The sequence below is a fragment of the Panthera onca genome, chromosome F1, assembly GCF_046562875.1.
Source record: "Panthera onca isolate mPanOnc1 chromosome F1, mPanOnc1 haplotype 2, whole genome shotgun sequence".
NCBI classification, from domain to species: Eukaryota; Metazoa; Chordata; class Mammalia; order Carnivora; family Felidae; genus Panthera; species Panthera onca.
The window spans coordinates 68,525,414-68,541,425 of NC_138355.1; the positions used below are offsets into that span (position 1 = coordinate 68,525,414).

The following is a 16,012-nucleotide window of genomic DNA, read 5'->3' on the forward strand; positions in this document are numbered from 1 at the left end:
AATTTAACAGATATCAGGGAAATGAGTCAGCCATGGTGGGGCCTGATGAGCTGCCATGTATTCCTAGAAGTGTGGAACGTTGCACACCTACTAAGGAGAGAGCAAAGCGGGCCACAGTTCTCCGCTTATCCCTGGCCAGACACGAAGCTTTGCACAGAAAAAGTAGAGGCCAGGGCAGATTTGCAAGCTGCTTGAATGGTAAATGTGTGTGTGCTCCAATCCATATGTGTCCCCTCGACAAAAGATGTAACCCTTACCAGTGCTGCTAACACACAAATTTCAACCAAAAGAATTTGAAGATGTAATCGGCTTTATGAAACGATTCATGAATCACGCAGCATCCCATCTAGGAAGTCGAGATGGGAGTGACTTCCAGGGAGGCAGGAAGTAGGAAGAAGGAGAAGAGGGGAGGGAGGGAAGGAAGGAAAAGAGATCTTCTTGCGGTGACCACTTTGCAGTGTAGACAAAGACCCAAGGATTACATTTTATGCCTGAAACTAATATAACACCAGTTGTCAGCTCGATAAAAAAGCAAAGTGAGGAGGGCAGCCAGAATCCACAGAACTAGCCCAGGCAGGTAATGAAATAAACAAAACCACAAAGAGCCTCGAATAACCATCAAAGAGTGGATGAATAAAAAAAAAGATAGTATATTCATACCAGAGATCTACTGAGTAATAACAAGAAATATGGAATGACTTACAACCATATACTAGGTGGAAAAAAAAAAGCCCAGATACAAAGAGTACATATAAGTGATTCCGTTTTTTCCTTTTTTAATTTTTCTTTTTTCTTTTTTAATTTATTTTTGAGAGAGAGAGAGCTAGAGAGGAAGTAGGAGAGAGAGAGGGAGGGAGATAGAATCCCAAGCAGGCTCCACACTGTCAGCATGGAGCCCGATGCTGGGGCTCGAACTCACAAACCGTGAAATCATTACCTGAGCCAAAGTCAAGACTGAGCCATCCAGGTGCCCCTTTTCCTCTTTGTTTTAAGTTAAATTTAATTTACTTAATATACAGTGTCATCTTGGCTTCAGGAGTAGAACCCAGTGATTCATCTCGTACATAGGACACCCAGTGCTCATCCCCTAAAGTGCCCTCCTTAATGCCCATCACCCATTTAGCCCATTCCCCCCACCCACCACCCTACAAACCCTCAGTTTGTCCTCTGTATTTAAGAGTCTCTTATGGTTTATATAAGTGATTTTATTTTAATAAAATTACAGAAAAGACAAATCAAAGCTTAGCCATATCAGTAAGCATACCAGTATTTGCAAGGATTCCTGGTTGGCGGTAGGTTTAGCTGCCAGTGGGTATGGGGGTAACTGGGGTAATGGGATGTGCTGTATCTTGACGGTGGTCTTGCTTACATAAGTGTATATGTATGCCAAAACGAATAGAATTGTATACTTAAGATAGATGCATTTTATGGTATGTAAATTACACATTCATAAAGTTGATTCAAAATTTCTAAAATGAAACCAAAAAAATGTACCGAGTACAAAGGGCATCGACAGACTGAAGAAGGTGGGCATTGCATCTCTAGTCAAGTGGATACGGTCCCCACTGTTTCTTCCTCGACCAGTTCACGAGTGTGCCTGTCCCGTGTTTCACGGTTTGACAAGTGTTACTTGAATTAGTGAATGAGTCTTGAAGAAAACAAAGTCCAGACAAAGGTATCTGAGAGAGCGCCACCCTTGGGGGGGTTTGTCTTCCATATACATCCTGTGCCTTGATCCCACCCCAATCCTGGGGACCGGCTCTCTTGTTCCATTTTGTTAACCATCCACGACACGTCTGCCCCACCGCACACGTGGCCTGCTCACTCTTTCTCTCTTCGTGTTTGGAATAAGTTGGAAAGAGTAGCATCGTTGTATTTGGGGGGCGGGGGGAAAGCTTGGCAAGGAGCAACGCTGCATTTTTCCTTAAGAGTTTAGTGAAAAAATGAGGGCCCTAAAGGGATATGGGATTTGGGGGCCACTTAAGAAACATTTAAAGAAAAAGGGAAACACCAATCCTTCAAAACCTATAACCACGTCAGGAGTAAACATATGAGGAGAGACTGTCAATAGAACAGTGAGTCCAGCTTGGATATGGTTTGTTTGGGTTTGATTTTCACTGAGCACGTTTTAGCTGCAGAAAACACATCTTCATCATGATCACCGTCCTAGAGGAGTTTGCATATTGGAAGGGGAAGAACGACCTAGGGAGCCGCTGTGCAGGGAGAAATGAGATGCACATGGAACGGAGTTGAAGGGCTTCCCACCAATGGGTCAAGGAAGACTCTGGAGGCTGTGAACCACAATGGGCTTTGAAAGTTGAGGACTATGGAACGAATGGAGATTATAAGGGAGGCATTCCATAGAGGGTTACACAACTAGACTGGTTTGTGTGAACTGATGATCGTAAAGCAGAAACAGGAAAAACAAATTCAACGGAGGGTGGAAAGAAGGGTATCACTCTGACGTCCTAGGCTCCCGGGCCCTTGGGGAAGGCGTGGCGAGGAAGCTCACGGGATGTCTTGATAGGAGCTGTGGAAGACAGATGGCAGCCTCTGGGTGCATTGGAGGAGCGAGGAGTCAGGAGACAGAAGCTAAGACAGGTAAAGCTGGAATGTGAAAGAAGAAACTGGGAAGAGAGGAGGAAACCCGGAGAACTCACCAGCGCTTCTTAAACCACAATGCAGTGACTGTCAGAAGAATGAGGGGCACTATCGCAGCCAACAGGATCAAGTACATGGAAAGGCGGTGTCCTGTGGGTATTAAAGAGACACAACAGACGTCATTTTTGACCCACTGCCGGTTCGACTCTGTCCACTGATTCCCCATCTCAACAGGTGCATCGGATATGAATGCCGTCTTCAAACAACCTTGTCACTCTGTTCTCACACCTGCCCGGAGGAGGGTGCCTCATCTCTTCCCCAAGCCTCTGGCATCCGAGCCCCCCTTGTGCTCCACCCTTACTTTCCTGAAATCACTTGTATTCATTCTTTCCTGATACCGCACTCCCCTCGTTCTGGCGCCGTGAAACTTTCCTCTGCCCAACCCTCCAGGCTCAAGAGCCACCTTCTCAAACCTACAGGCTCTACCTTACTCACCCCAGTGGAGGACCATGTCCCGGCCTCCTAGGCTGCTGTGTCTCACCCGGCAAGACAGGCCTGCTGCCTCTTGTGCTACCACGTCCAGGGTCACCCGAAGATACCACGTCCCGTCAGCGTGGGGCAGGACGTCGCCTCGCCGGGTGCCCGGCTGCTCCTGCTCACCCCGCATCCACGTCACCCACACCGGCTTTGGGTAGAAGCCGGACACGTGGCACACCAGCAGCAGACGGCCAGGACCGGGACTGGGGCCACTGGACAGCCAGGCCACTGGCCTCACTGCAGAGGGCATGAAAGGTATTCAGACGGAGATTCTAACACACAGCTCAAGGGGGTAACCGCATCAGTATGTACATATTATCCTGCTCTAGGAAACTTGTACCCAGAAAATCCTAGCCTCCTTGAACTCGTCCTTGTCTTAACTTTGAAAGGGATGGTGGGAAGGGGCATGTATAGAAAAATCTTAGAGGCAGGGGCCGTCCAAACCTTGCTTCTGGAGATCCACCTTCCCTGCATCGAAGAGACCCAAGGCAAATCGGGGACAGGTGTTTGTGGTGAGGCTGTGCACCGTTTCCCTGATGGCTTCATACTGGTTCATGAGGTCACAGGCGCTCTGGGCTCTGCTATCACTCTCTAGAGATGGCACCCAGGACATGTTTTGGAAGCTCAGGAAATCTGATCCTTGATAAGCTGCCTGTAAGAAGCCTTTTGCAATGTCACTAGAATGTAGCTCACAGCCAGCTGCCACCTGTATTTCCATGGGATCTGGGAAGAAGGAGGAAGGAGAAAGACAGATTTGTGGGTGGGAAAATGAGACAAATGATATAAGGGCTTGATTGAAAAGTGGAGCCGGAAGGTTTTGTAGAGGTGTGGGCGTAAGCCAAAGATGTGTTTGATCAGGAAGAAGGAAGAGAATTCGGGGGATGGGGAAGGGTCCATAGGGATATATGCCAAGAATTAAGAATTTGATTTGAAGAAGTCAGGGAAATGATAGTAAAGTGGAGGTCAGAGTCCACGTGAAGGGTCTCCTGCAAGTAGAGGGCACATGACATGGGTCGTAATGGTTGCTGGGCTGTAGCATAAACCTTGGAAGCGCCTGAATGGAGGAAGAGATCACAGTTTAAGGGAGTCAGGAGCAGAGGGGCACGACTATGTGTCTCTGTGTTTTAGGCCGCAGAATGGAGACCACTGAGGAAAGCTAAAAATGAGCAAGAAAAAAGGAGTCAGAAGAAGAAAGAGTCTAGGAAGTCTTGAGGAGCCCAAATCTGGAAGGACCCCCGAGTTGATTCATGAAGATGTTTATCCTGGGACAGGAACAACATGCAATGGTCCCGAAGGGTGTGCGCATGCTTCCTGGAAATCGAAGCACCTTCTGAGGGAACTTACATGTTAAGTGCAATTGATCGGCATACTCTTCAGTCTCCCGAGTTAATCCGATGAAGTAGACGCGGAACAGAAGCTCCAGGTCGATCAATTCCTCGTTGCTGAAGTTGCCTTTAGACCACGAGCGCAGGAAAATTATCGTTTCGGACTTGCTGTCCCAGCCGTGAGTCTGCATGTCACCCAGCCAGCCTGAGCCCTGATGCTGTGCCCAGGATTGGTTGGCAAAGGAGAAGATATGGGCGACATGGAACGAGAGGGGTTCCTGGGCTGCTGTGGGTAGTAGAGCATCAGGTTGTTTGAGAGAAAAAAAGAAGCAAGCAGGAAAGAGAAGTTGGGAAGTGAAGCAGTTATGAAGGAGGAGAGGAGAGACAGAGAGGGCAGGGGGAGAGGGAGAGGAGGAGCGAGAGGAGGGGGTAGAAGGAGGGAGAAAGAGGGAAAGAAGGAGAGGGAAAGAGGGAGAGAAGGGGAGAGAGGGGCAAGCCACAACGAGGTTAGTGATGACATTTCCCTGACTCGGGGCCCCACGCTCGCCACCTGTCAAGGAGCGGACCTAACCCGGGCCGGGACCTCTCAGGGTGCGGACGCTCCAGCCACCTGAGAATCCCGATCGTCTTGGGAGAGGCCGCCGGGCTCTGCCCGGAGCTGGGGACCGGGCGGGCGGCAGAGGCTCTTACCTCGTGCACCGTGACCTCCCAGGAGAAGGGCAGCCAGCAGGGTGACCTGTAGAGACACCATGTCACCTGGAGAGGTTTCCCCACTCCCCTCTGTTTTCAGCCAACCTGCCTGGCACTGTCTCTGCTCTGACTTCCTTCTTCCACCGACAAGCCGTCCTCCCCCCCAACCGCTGATTGAAATAAAAAAGCTCTGCTGCTCCCTCTCCAGCCTCCAGCCTCCTACGCGGGCTCTCATTTCCCCTCCAGCTCCCACCAAGACTGTCCCCCTGCCTGGTTTCCAGCTCCTCTCCTTGTCTCCGCCCCCCACCACGCCCGCTTCCCTCTGCCAGGATCCTGTAGGGAGTTGTGTGTGACACCGGAGAGTCACCGCACCTCCCTGGGACTCACGTCTCATCGCTACAGCAAAACACAGAAACCGCACCATTTGGCTGCGTCCTGCTTGTTCTAACAGATCAGGGGTCCAGCTCTGCCTCTGTCCCATCCAGCCCCCTCTCTGGATGGTCCATCCCTCTCCTCCCCTTTCCAGAATCTTCAGAGTCTGCTCTTTCCCGCCTCACCCCGTATCCCCCCACCTTTCTCCTCCCCTGATTCTCGCAGGCACCTTTGTGAGTTGCAGGATTTGTGTTCTCAGGTCTGCGTCAGCTCCCCAGGCACCTTGATAAGCCATCGCCGGCTCCCCCTTCCCCCGAGAGAGGAAAGTGCAGCCACCCCAGAGTGCACAGGACCATGAAAAGTGTGAAGAGTTTGCCCGCCTATTGAATCTAACTCATACATCCATTCACCAAAAAGTCACTCAACACATGCTTGGTTCCAAGCATCTTAACGGAGTCGTGAACGGATAGAGCCTGACAATGCGTTCAGCCAATGCAGAAGTGTATTTTCAGCCAAGAATTGAATTCGGGGACACGTTTGTCAGCATTGATAACAAGGCTGGAAATCACACTCGGTGAGCCCTTTCTTTCTTTCTTTTTAAAGTTTATTTGTTTTGAGAGAAACAGAGACAGTGTGAGTGGGGGGAGAGGCAGAGAGAGAGAGGAAGAGAGAGAGAATCCCAAGTAGGCTCCCCACTGTCAGCACAGAGCCTGACTTGGGGGCTCGAACCCGCGAGGCCATGATATCATGACCTGAGCTGAAACCAAGAGCCAGACGCCTAACCGACTGAGCCACGCAAGAGCCCCTCAGTGAGCTCTTTCTATTACGGCCACAGATACGTGGCGATTTCCACATGTCACAAACTTCCAAGAGCCACCTTCCACAATTTCAGCCCCAGCCAGATCTCACTCACGTCCCAGATCCTGTCATCGCCCAAATCTTCTTATTAATGGCAAACTCTGATTTTAGGAGGCCACAGTCCACACAATGCTGTGTGGTTATTACATTTTTTCCCACGGGCTCGTAGGAAAACTACAGCTCCCTGCTTCCTCGCCTTGGGGCTGGGGCCGCTGAGCTCTGGGCATGGAATGTGTTGTGCTTCAGACGTGGCCTCTGACCACCTTCCCTGCAGGATTCTGAGAACCGCTGCCTCCAATAGGAGTTTCCGAGGCAGAGGCCACGGGCCATTGGCTGGCATCAGAAATCAACCGTGTTGTACTTGGTCTCTAAGATTCTCAAGTTCACTTATTTTTTTTAAGTTTATTTTTTTTTTAATTTTTTTTAATGTTTATTTATTTTTGAGACAGAGAGAGACAGAGCATGAACAGGGGAGGGTCAGAGAGAGAGGGAGACACAGAATCTGAAACAGGCTCCAGGCTCTGAGTTGTCAGCACAGAGCCCGACGCGGGGCTCGAACTCACGGACAGCGAGATCATGACCTGAGCCAAAGTCGGCTGCTTAACCGACTGAGCCACCCAGGCGCCCCTAGTTTATTTCTTTGAGAGGGAGAGAGAGACAGATGGCAGGCAGGGCAGAGAAAGAGGGAGAGAGACAGGATCCCAAGCAGACTCCGCACTGTCAGCACAGAGCCGGATACGGGGCTTGAACTCACGAGCTGTGAGGTCATGACCTGAGCAGAAGCCCAGAGTCGGACGCTTAACCCGCTAAGCCACCCAGGCACCCCTCTCACGTTTACTTATCACTGGGACCCAACCTGGCCACAGCGGTTAGTATAATAGAACCTGTAACCCTGTAACTTGCCCCCCTCCCGAACTCAGAACAAAGTGAGGTAAAGACACAGAGCGTAAGATCTACGATCAAATCGTCCACATCACTTCTGATGAAGCTTCTAGAGAACTTCCCTTATGCGTGTAATCCAAGTACTCTTGGTGGCCTTGACCTCCAAATGAAGTGGTCTTACTGTTATAAACTGAGTACTTGTGTCCCCTCCCCCACCAAATTCATACGTGGGAGACCTACCCTCCCCCTCACCCCCTGCAGGGTGGTTCTATTAGAAGATAGGGCCTCCAGGAAGGCAGTCATTGTTACACAGGTGCTAACGGGGGGGGCCTTACAAGGAGAAATGCCGGGGAATGAGCTCGCTCTCTCTCCCTCTGTCCTCACGCACCAAGGAAAGGTGATGTGAGGACACATCAAGAAGGCAGCCGTCCGCAAACCAAGAAAGAGAGACTCCACCAGAAACCAAACCCTTGCTCTTCTAGCCCCAAGAACTGGGAGAAAGTGACGGTGTGGGGGTCAGGCCCGGGCAGCCGAGCTCGCCCAGTGCGGACCGAGCCCCCGTGCAGAGTGAGCACAGGCCGGAGGAGGAGAGCAGACCGAACCTGTGGGCGTGGGACAGGTTCTACCCTCGCTTTTTCTCCCGGAGTCACTCGTGAGACAATCCACGTGATTGCCACGGGAAAGAGCACAGACTGATGAAAGAAGGGAGGAGAACATGGGAAAACTCGGCCTCAGGGGAACGAGAAGAGCAGGGACAGCCCAGCCCAGGATGTGGCCGTGCCGGGCCAGTCACCCCAACAGAAGCTGGAAACCCGCGTTCCTGGGACCCGTCCTCTCCTTGCTCCCTGTCACTTGTCTGTGTGACCTGCATAGCATGCCTCTTCCCGTGGGGGCCAGGGGCAGCCGTGACCCCCGCTGCCTCCCGCAGCCCACGCCCCCTCCACATCTGCTGGGCACTCTGCCTCAGCGGCCCCATAAAATGTAGACCTGATTACGTCAGGCTCGTTCTTAAAATATTTCGGTTACTTCCACGAAAAGCCAGCTAAACTCATCCTAAATCGGTCAGTTTTATGCCCGGAGGCTCACGTGGCTGGCACCCCAACAGAAAGGCAGGTGGGGTGGGCAGGGGGCTCTGTGAGGAGGGGACTGAAGCTATTTGCAGTAGTGAATGCTCAGGAACACAGACCCCAGGGTCTGGAGTCTGTAGAAAAGGCATCGGGGAGAGGAAGTGGGTACAGGTGAGCCTGTAGACACACACAGCCCAGATGGGATAATCTGACAGGGGAGCGGCCTCCTGGGATAAGAAGGTTGTGGCTGTGCTGCGGGCCCCCTGCTCTGCCTCTGGCGACAGCCTTCCCCAGGCACCCTCTGCTCGCCCAGAAGTCCTGGTCCTTGGCCCTCCCAAATTCACCTCCATGGGTGATGTTTGCCCCTCAGAGAGCTCTCCTGGGTTCCCTGTGGTCGCGGCCAAGTTCACAGGACCTGCCCCCTGCCCTGCCATCCCCTGCCTGGTAAGCCTCACCCTCTGCCCCGTTCCCTGTTGGAGAAACCCCACAGCCACATGCCCTTCCTGGCCTTTTCACTTCCCCATCAGCACGCCTGCGGGCTACCCCCTTCCTCCGGGTCCCAGCAGCAGCCCTGCCCCCTTCCGCGTCCTCCACCTGCCCCCCACCCACAGCACTGAGGGCGGGATAGTCCCCCAGGAGGACCACCTGCAGAATGCTTCCCCCACAAATAACTTCTCTGATGGAGGGGAACTGACGTTCTCTAGCCCGCCTTCAACCACAACAGTGTCTGACTTGGTCCACGTTCACATCCATTTCTACTTACAGTCTTTTCTTTCTCTGTTTCCTGGGTCTCATTTCTTACTTTTCTAGCTTGAGTCCACATTGTTTTCTACTCACCCTTCATGTGAGTTCCCAGGCCCTCCTCTCTTTTACCACCCCTGCTGCCTTCCCTCCTCATCCATTCGTTCAAAGACCCACCACCCCTTGGCTAAAATCTGAGAGCTATGGCACTACCTTATCACATTGACCCTTAGATTTCTGTGTGTAATTATATATGAACCACGTGCTTTTTTTTTTTTTTCTGCAAGACAGAAGTAGATATTTTTTGCAAGGTGAAGGTTTGCATAATCCATTTTTACAGTCCCACACTCTCATACAAAGCAAAGACTGACTATACCACAAGATTTGGAGTCAAAATTTGAACAACGGCAATTTGTTGGCATTGACGACATCTTATTGATATCATAACTTCATTTTTATTTTATTTTTATCTTTTTCAAATTGTTTACTTCATTTTTCTTTTTAAAAATCCCTTAATCCTTTGAAACTTGCAAGGAATTAAGTACATTCAGTTGGGATTCGAATATCATTCTGCGTTTACTAAGTTTACGAAAATGTCGTGCCACATTAGGACTGAGGGCGTCAACGTAAAGGATATTTGGAAGCCCACGTTTGGCTTTTGTTTTATTAAAAGTTCAAATTAGCAGTATCTTTAAAAATATACGGTTGTATTTCTGTCCCTTGAGAAAAAACTAGAAGCAGGCAGTTCAGGGTGGTGGTGGCATTTCATTGCATCAGGGGCTTGGGTGCTGGTTTCCTCTTTTGTTTGGGGCTTTTTTTTTTATTATTTTTTGTTTTACCTTATTTTGTCCTATCATGGTCTTCACCACTCCAGGTCCTCATTCTGAAGGTCACCCCATGCTCCGAGATGGTTGCTGAAGGTCGTTCCTGCAAACGCAACTTTCCACCAGCAATCAGGAAAAAAGGAGGGGGCTGGGCACACCCACCTCCTGCTATCTCAACACACTTCACGGAGGTTGTACAGTCCATCGGTCAGAGCACAGTCACGCAACCACACCAGCTACAGGGTGCCTAACGGTTGCAGCCTTTCTGCTGCCCAGCTAATAACTGGGGGGTTGATTTATTCCAGAGAAGGTGGAGAATAGATTCTAGAGACAACCGGTGGTCTCTGCGAGGAGCCCAATCCACCTATCCATTTAGGCACGTAGGTATGATATATGGTTGGTCAATAGTTTGCTTGAGTAATGCTGCTCAAAGCTCAAAGACCAAGCGTTCTTTTCTCAGGACACGTTACGCCCAAATTAGGGATGGTACTGGCTCCTGTCGACAGTCATCTCTGGCTTTCTTGCTGAAGCAGAATGTGTTGTGCTCTGGGAATGGAAGGAGTCGTAATCAGGCCAGCCGGTGCCTCTGTCTTAGAACAGCCCCAAAATTGGGTCTCAGGAAGGATCTTCGTATTCCCTGTGGACGCTCTCAGCCCCCTGGGAGCAAATCCCGGGTTCAAGCGACAGTCTTTGACCAGATCTCCAAAAGCCACGAGAAATGTCCAGTTCCTAATTCTACCCACAGCTCAACTGATTATTGGCTACCGCTCTGCATTTAGCAGGTAATATAAAAATTGTGGCACATGAGGTGGATGTTAGAGTACATAGTCTAAAAGTCGCTGCCGCTCAAGTTCAACATAGGCGGTATTTACAAGAGACGTAGAGTATGCTCATTCCTACAGATAATGGAAAATCAAGCCTTGAGTTTGCCAGAGCGTGGGAGACCTACACGCAGGCCCGGATGCCGTCATGCTGTGTAGGGTTGTCTCCTCATCTTTCACGTAGCCTGATATCATCCCCTTACATTAAGAGACTTAGCAAACTGGTGAAATTGACAGAACAAATTTCTCGAGAACGTTGTTCACCACACCACATAGGAACTGATGGGAGAAATTTCCGTGTGGCCTGAGGACCAGGAAAACCTATACTTATCCTGAATGACTCACCTTTCTATATCTTCTAGGCCCTTCTAGACCCTGCCTCAGTCACTGCAGAGTCCTCCCGTGACTTAAAACTCACAGCCAGTGTTTAGGAGGGCATCATGATGCTTTTTTAAATTTATTTCATTCTTGGCGTCATCTTACTCTACCAGCCAAATATTCCCTTGGATTCTATTCCCGTGTTACTGTTGATAAACTTTTCATCTTATATGCATGGTTTTACAAGTAATTCCAATGACTAACTAACAAGTTAGTGTGAATTTAAGCGTGGGGTTTGTAAGCCACTTGTTTCTTCAGGAACAAGGACACAGAAATTTTGTTTTAATCTCCACTGCCACCCAGAGGTAAAATATAGAAATTTATCCCAATCTGTAGCCTTGGGCGATTACAAAAAACCCTCACATTTCTAACCGGAGGGTTTTGATGTTGCACATTTTGAGTCTGTGCTTACAAATGAAAGTACTTGATACAATATTTTATATTTTTATGTCTTTTTTTCCCTGGCGTTTTATCCATGGTGCAACCCATTATCCCAATTCAGTCTCTTTATTCTGTAGAACATAATTTTAAAACGTTTTCCAATATTTGTTTTGTCCTGTTGTGTTTTGCCTGTAGAATCGTAAGCGCAGATAGTTGAGCAAATATTCTCCTTCATTTGTGGCCCCCGGACATTTCTTGGTCTGAGCAGACCACCTCTGTAAACTACCTGATCTGTTCATCCCCCTACTCCCTTCTCGCCACATTTTACTGTCTTGATGGGCTGTCCTTCTGTTCCTGTGTGTTCTTAGAAAACGTGGTGTTTTTTGACGTATACAAGTTCAATTTCCACAAAAGGTATTAAACTGTATGCTTTATTTACTAGCATATCTCATTGAGCACTGTTTTAAAGACGTTACCACAGTGCTCTGTATACATGCGTATTTTATTTTTAGAATTCCAAATACTTCTTTCAGTCGTCCACCATTAATTCTGTCCAGTGTATACTTGGTGGACAAGAAAGCTTTGGTTTTGTAAAGGAAAATGCAACAGTGTTTACTTTTTGTGTATTTGTTTTTTCAAAAAGCCCATCCATTCTATACACTTCGTGGTACAGAAGCAACAATTTGCAAAACAGTGAAATCGTCCGTGTTGCCCCCACTCCTCCTGGACAGGCCCGTCTCCTAAGGGAGGAGAACCCAGGACTCTTGCCTGGCAGGACCCCCCTTAGTTCCGGGTCCCTGGGAAGGACCAAGCCCTTGGAGCCTGCCCCACTGCTGAATGGGGGCCGTGTACATGTATATGGCAGGCGGGTGAATGACCACCCTGGGCCATTTCTTGCCAAGGCTCTGCAGCCTCCAATTAGGGAACTTAATTTAAGAAATAATTCCTCACCAATAGGTCATAAAAATATTCTGCCTTGTTCTATGCTGCTAACTTTGTAGTACTGTCTTTTACATTTATGACTTTATTCCATTGCGAATAAATCTTTGCTCTACTCTTTCAAATCTATTTGTAGTCATTTATTCTTCCATATAATATAAAAATTAAATTGCTATGTGCCTACAAAAATCCAGCTGGAATTTTAATTAGGAATTTACTGATGCTATAGAATAATTTAAAGAGAAGTATGCTTTTTTATAATGATAACTCCTTCCATCCAACTCTGATGAATTAGAAATACTGTTAGGATCTTTAAGCGTTTTTATAATTTCTCTGTAGAATTCTCATATATTCTTTCTTTAGCTAATTCTTGGCTATTTTGTAGATTTTGTTGCTATTATAAGTGGCATTTAATTTTACCTTATTTTCTCTTGTTGCTTATATAAAAAATGCTGTTGACTTTTTAATATTTATTTTGTGGCTAAAGAACTTGCTAAATTTTTTAAATCTTTTTCTATTTTTTTTTTTATTTTAGAGAGAGAAAAGAGCGGTTGTGAGCAGGAGAAAGGGGCAGAGGGAAAGAGAGAGAGAATCCCAAGCAGGATCCACACTCAGCGCAGAACCCAACTCCGGGCTTGATCCCAAGACCCTGGCATCATGACCTGAGTCAAAATCAGATGCTCAACCGACTGAGCCACCCAGACGCCCCAAGAACTTGCTAAAAAAAATTTCAATGTTTCCTTTTGAGAGAGAGAGACAGGCAGACAGAACACAAGCAGGGGAGAGACAGAGAGAGACGGAGACACAGAATCTGAAACAGGCCCCAGGCTCCGAGCTGTTCAACGCAGCCCCTGCTGCGGGGCTCAAACTCACTAACTGTGAGATCATGACCTGAGCTGAAGTCAGATGCTTAACTGACTGAGCCCCCCAGGGGCCCCAGAAATTGTTATATTAGCTCCAGTTGTTTACTTTTAATTCCAATTAAATTCCAATTCCTAGGATTCTAATTCTAGGTAGCAATCATACTATCTCAAAAAAAAAAAAAAAAACAAAAACCCACCAAGAATAAAAAGATACTCATTTTCTTGAAATCCTTACAATTTTTTATCGCTTCTCAGCCTTTTGGCTAAGATCAAGTGAAATCCTTACAATTTTTATTTATACGTTAAATTTTTACCTAGATAAGTTCCTAAACTCTCTTGTTATTCCCATTATTTTGCTTATTTTTTAATTTTCTTGCATACAATTGTATGATCTGCAAATAATAATAATTTTTCTTCAATTTCTATTTCCATGCCTCCTTATTTCCCTTGCCTTCCTGGATTAAGGATGGCTTGTAGTATTCTACAGAAGAGCGAAGATTCCAGTGGGCGGTCATCTCGTCCTTGGTTCTCACTGGAATACTTTTAAACCTTCGGAAGCAAATAAGTGCCCTGCAGGCTGCTTGCACCCACATTCCCTCCATTCTGGGCTGGTCAGGTTTTATCAGAGGGGACATTTCAAGACATCAAATGCTCTTTTTGTAACTCTGGACGTGATTATTTATATAGATGTGGTTTTATTTTCTTCATCTGTTCAAGTAAGGGATTCTATGGAGAGATTTTTAACGGTAGACAATCCTTACGTTGTGTGGGTAAATCCCACTTCGTCGGGTGCTGGATTCTGTTTATAAATATTTTGAGTCTGTGCACCTAATTTCCCGGAAAGTGTGCCTAAATGAGGTCAGCAGATAGTCACTATTTTAATATTTGTTTTATTGTTTTCCGGAAAAAGTCTCGCTGGCTTTGGTGTCATGCAGATTTTGCCTCAGGGAACTGGTTGCGGTTGTTTTCCATCTTTCTCTCTGCCTGGAACAACACATCTGGAGCAGGGTTACCCGCTGTGCCTGCAGTCTGCACCCAGGACCCTGTACAGCTCACAGGAACTGGTTGATGCTCCTTCCTTCTCTGTAGCAAGGACCACGCCCTCAGGCGTTTTCCCTCTTCTTGTTTCTCCTTCCTTCTCGCTCATGAGGAAGTATGTCTTTGTGGGCAGACGTGCGCAGCCCCGTTTCAAGAAGAAATGCCCTTTGCCTAGTTATTCACTGCAAGTGCTCATTTCCGCTCTCAAGTTCCATTTCAATGTTCTTTTCAGAACGGAGACATTCTCTAGATGCTCGCAGCTTGCTGTGGACTTGGCCAGGTAAACTTCCTCTCATGTGGGAATAAGAAAAGGAATTTTTAAGGTCACCAAAACGATTAAAATAGTTAAAAATGAAAGGGTTCATAATGAAATCATTATAAATAGTGAACATAAAGATTCATAAATGGGATCAGGCGGTGATCAGTTAACTCTTCTCTCATGGACAAAACTGACTGTAGTCATCTGGTCACATGTCTGGATTTCGGAAAAAGAAAAAAAGAAGAAGAAGGAGGAGGAGGAGGAGGAGGAGGAGGAGGTTTTTACATGCCATTAAAAAGTTCTAGGTAAGTGATGAGTCACTTAATTCTACTCCTGAAACCAATACTACACTATATGTTAACTGACTTGAATTTAAAAAAAAATGTCGGGGCACCTGGGTGGCTCAGTCAGTTAAGCGTCCAACCTCAGCTCAGGTCATGATCTCACTGCTCATGGGTTTGAGCCCCACGTTGGGCTCTGTGCTGACAGCTCAGAGCCTGGAGCCTCCTTCTGATTCTGTGTCTCCCTCTCTTTCTGCCGCTCCCCACCTCGTGCTCTGTCTCTCTCACTCTCAAAAATAAACACTGAAAAAAAATTTTTTTTAAGTTTAGAACAAGATGAAAAGCTAATGAATAAATTAGGAAAACATCAAATACTAACTAAGTTAAACACTTTTTCTATGCAACACTTCACATTTTAAAACATCACACCTTTCAACCTGATCAAATAACTTTTGTGTCCAGAAAGCAGGAGACGCACCTGGGGTGGGGATACAATGCTTCTGCACAGTGGAAGCAAAATGCCACCACTCACTCATCTGCTCTCCCCATCTGCCCACGGATCTCATGGATTCTGCACAACAGCCCCTCCTTCCAACTGTCCAGGAAGTTTACTTTTCATTCAGCTTCTCCTTTCTCCCGTGTCCAATCACAAATGGAGTCACATTTGTACTACACTCTGGATCCTTCCATGAGGAGATTCTCCTAGTGGACACTTCCATCCCCTAAATATGAGCCCACTGTGGCCGAGGCAGAGCCACTATTTAGGAAACCAACAGGAATGCTTACAGGAAGAGAGGAAGGCTCTGTCCCCATCCCATGTGAAGGCTCATAAAGCCCACTGTAGACAAGATTTTTAGAGATTTTTAGAGAATAACCTGTAAAGAGAAAAGTTGACACAGAAAGGCACAAAGATTTCTGAGTTTTCACCCGGGAAATTAAAAACAGGCATCAAAAAAGGACTGAGCTTGGAGGAAGAGATGATTCATTATATCTCTAATATCTTGACACACAGCTGCTTCTCAAGGGTTTTGGAACCAGTCTCAGAGAATATGCAACCGCACAAATAGTACAAGTTGAGTAAGAGGTGAAGGAATGAACTGACGTATTGGGTCTGGGGGAAATCCACTGAAAACTTCTTGCATTTTGAGTATTTAA

General features: G+C 47.4%; 1 protein-coding gene across 2 annotated transcripts; it reads right to left on the reverse strand.

Moving 5' to 3' along the window:
• Positions 1-1,205: 1,205 nt before the first annotated feature.
• Positions 1,206-5,374, reverse strand: LOC132686706 (T-cell surface glycoprotein CD1c-like). 2 transcript variants are annotated; one of them, XM_081791946.1, is made up of 6 exons: positions 5,154-5,374; positions 4,483-4,746; positions 3,583-3,861; positions 3,097-3,375; positions 2,661-2,751; positions 1,206-2,530 (listed from the first exon to the last, which is right to left on the reverse strand). In XM_081791946.1, the coding sequence occupies exons 1-6, from the start codon at positions 5,212-5,214 to the stop codon at positions 2,509-2,511; spliced, it is 996 nt and encodes a 331-aa protein (XP_081648072.1). In that variant the 5' UTR covers positions 5,215-5,374; the 3' UTR covers positions 1,206-2,508. The 2 variants fall into 2 exon arrangements, with proteins under 2 accessions (XP_081648072.1, XP_060500567.2); XM_060644584.3 differs by having other exon boundaries at positions 4,483-4,749; positions 5,154-5,373.
• Between the last annotated feature and the right edge of the window lie 10,638 nt (positions 5,375-16,012).

Excerpts from the sequence above, each read along its gene's own strand:
- LOC132686706 (XM_060644584.3), bottom strand. The coding sequence starts at position 5,214 with ATGGTGTCTCTACAGGTCACCCTGCTGGCTGCCCTTCTCCTGGGAGGT. Across the intron at positions 4,750-5,153 it reads GGGAGGTCACGGTGCACGAG|CAGCCCAGGAACCCCTCTCG; the intron begins GTAAGAGCCTCT and ends TACTACCCACAG. Across the intron at positions 2,752-3,096 it reads GGACATGGTCCTCCACTGGG|GACACCGCCTTTCCATGTAC; the intron begins GTGAGTAAGGTA and ends TAATACCCACAG.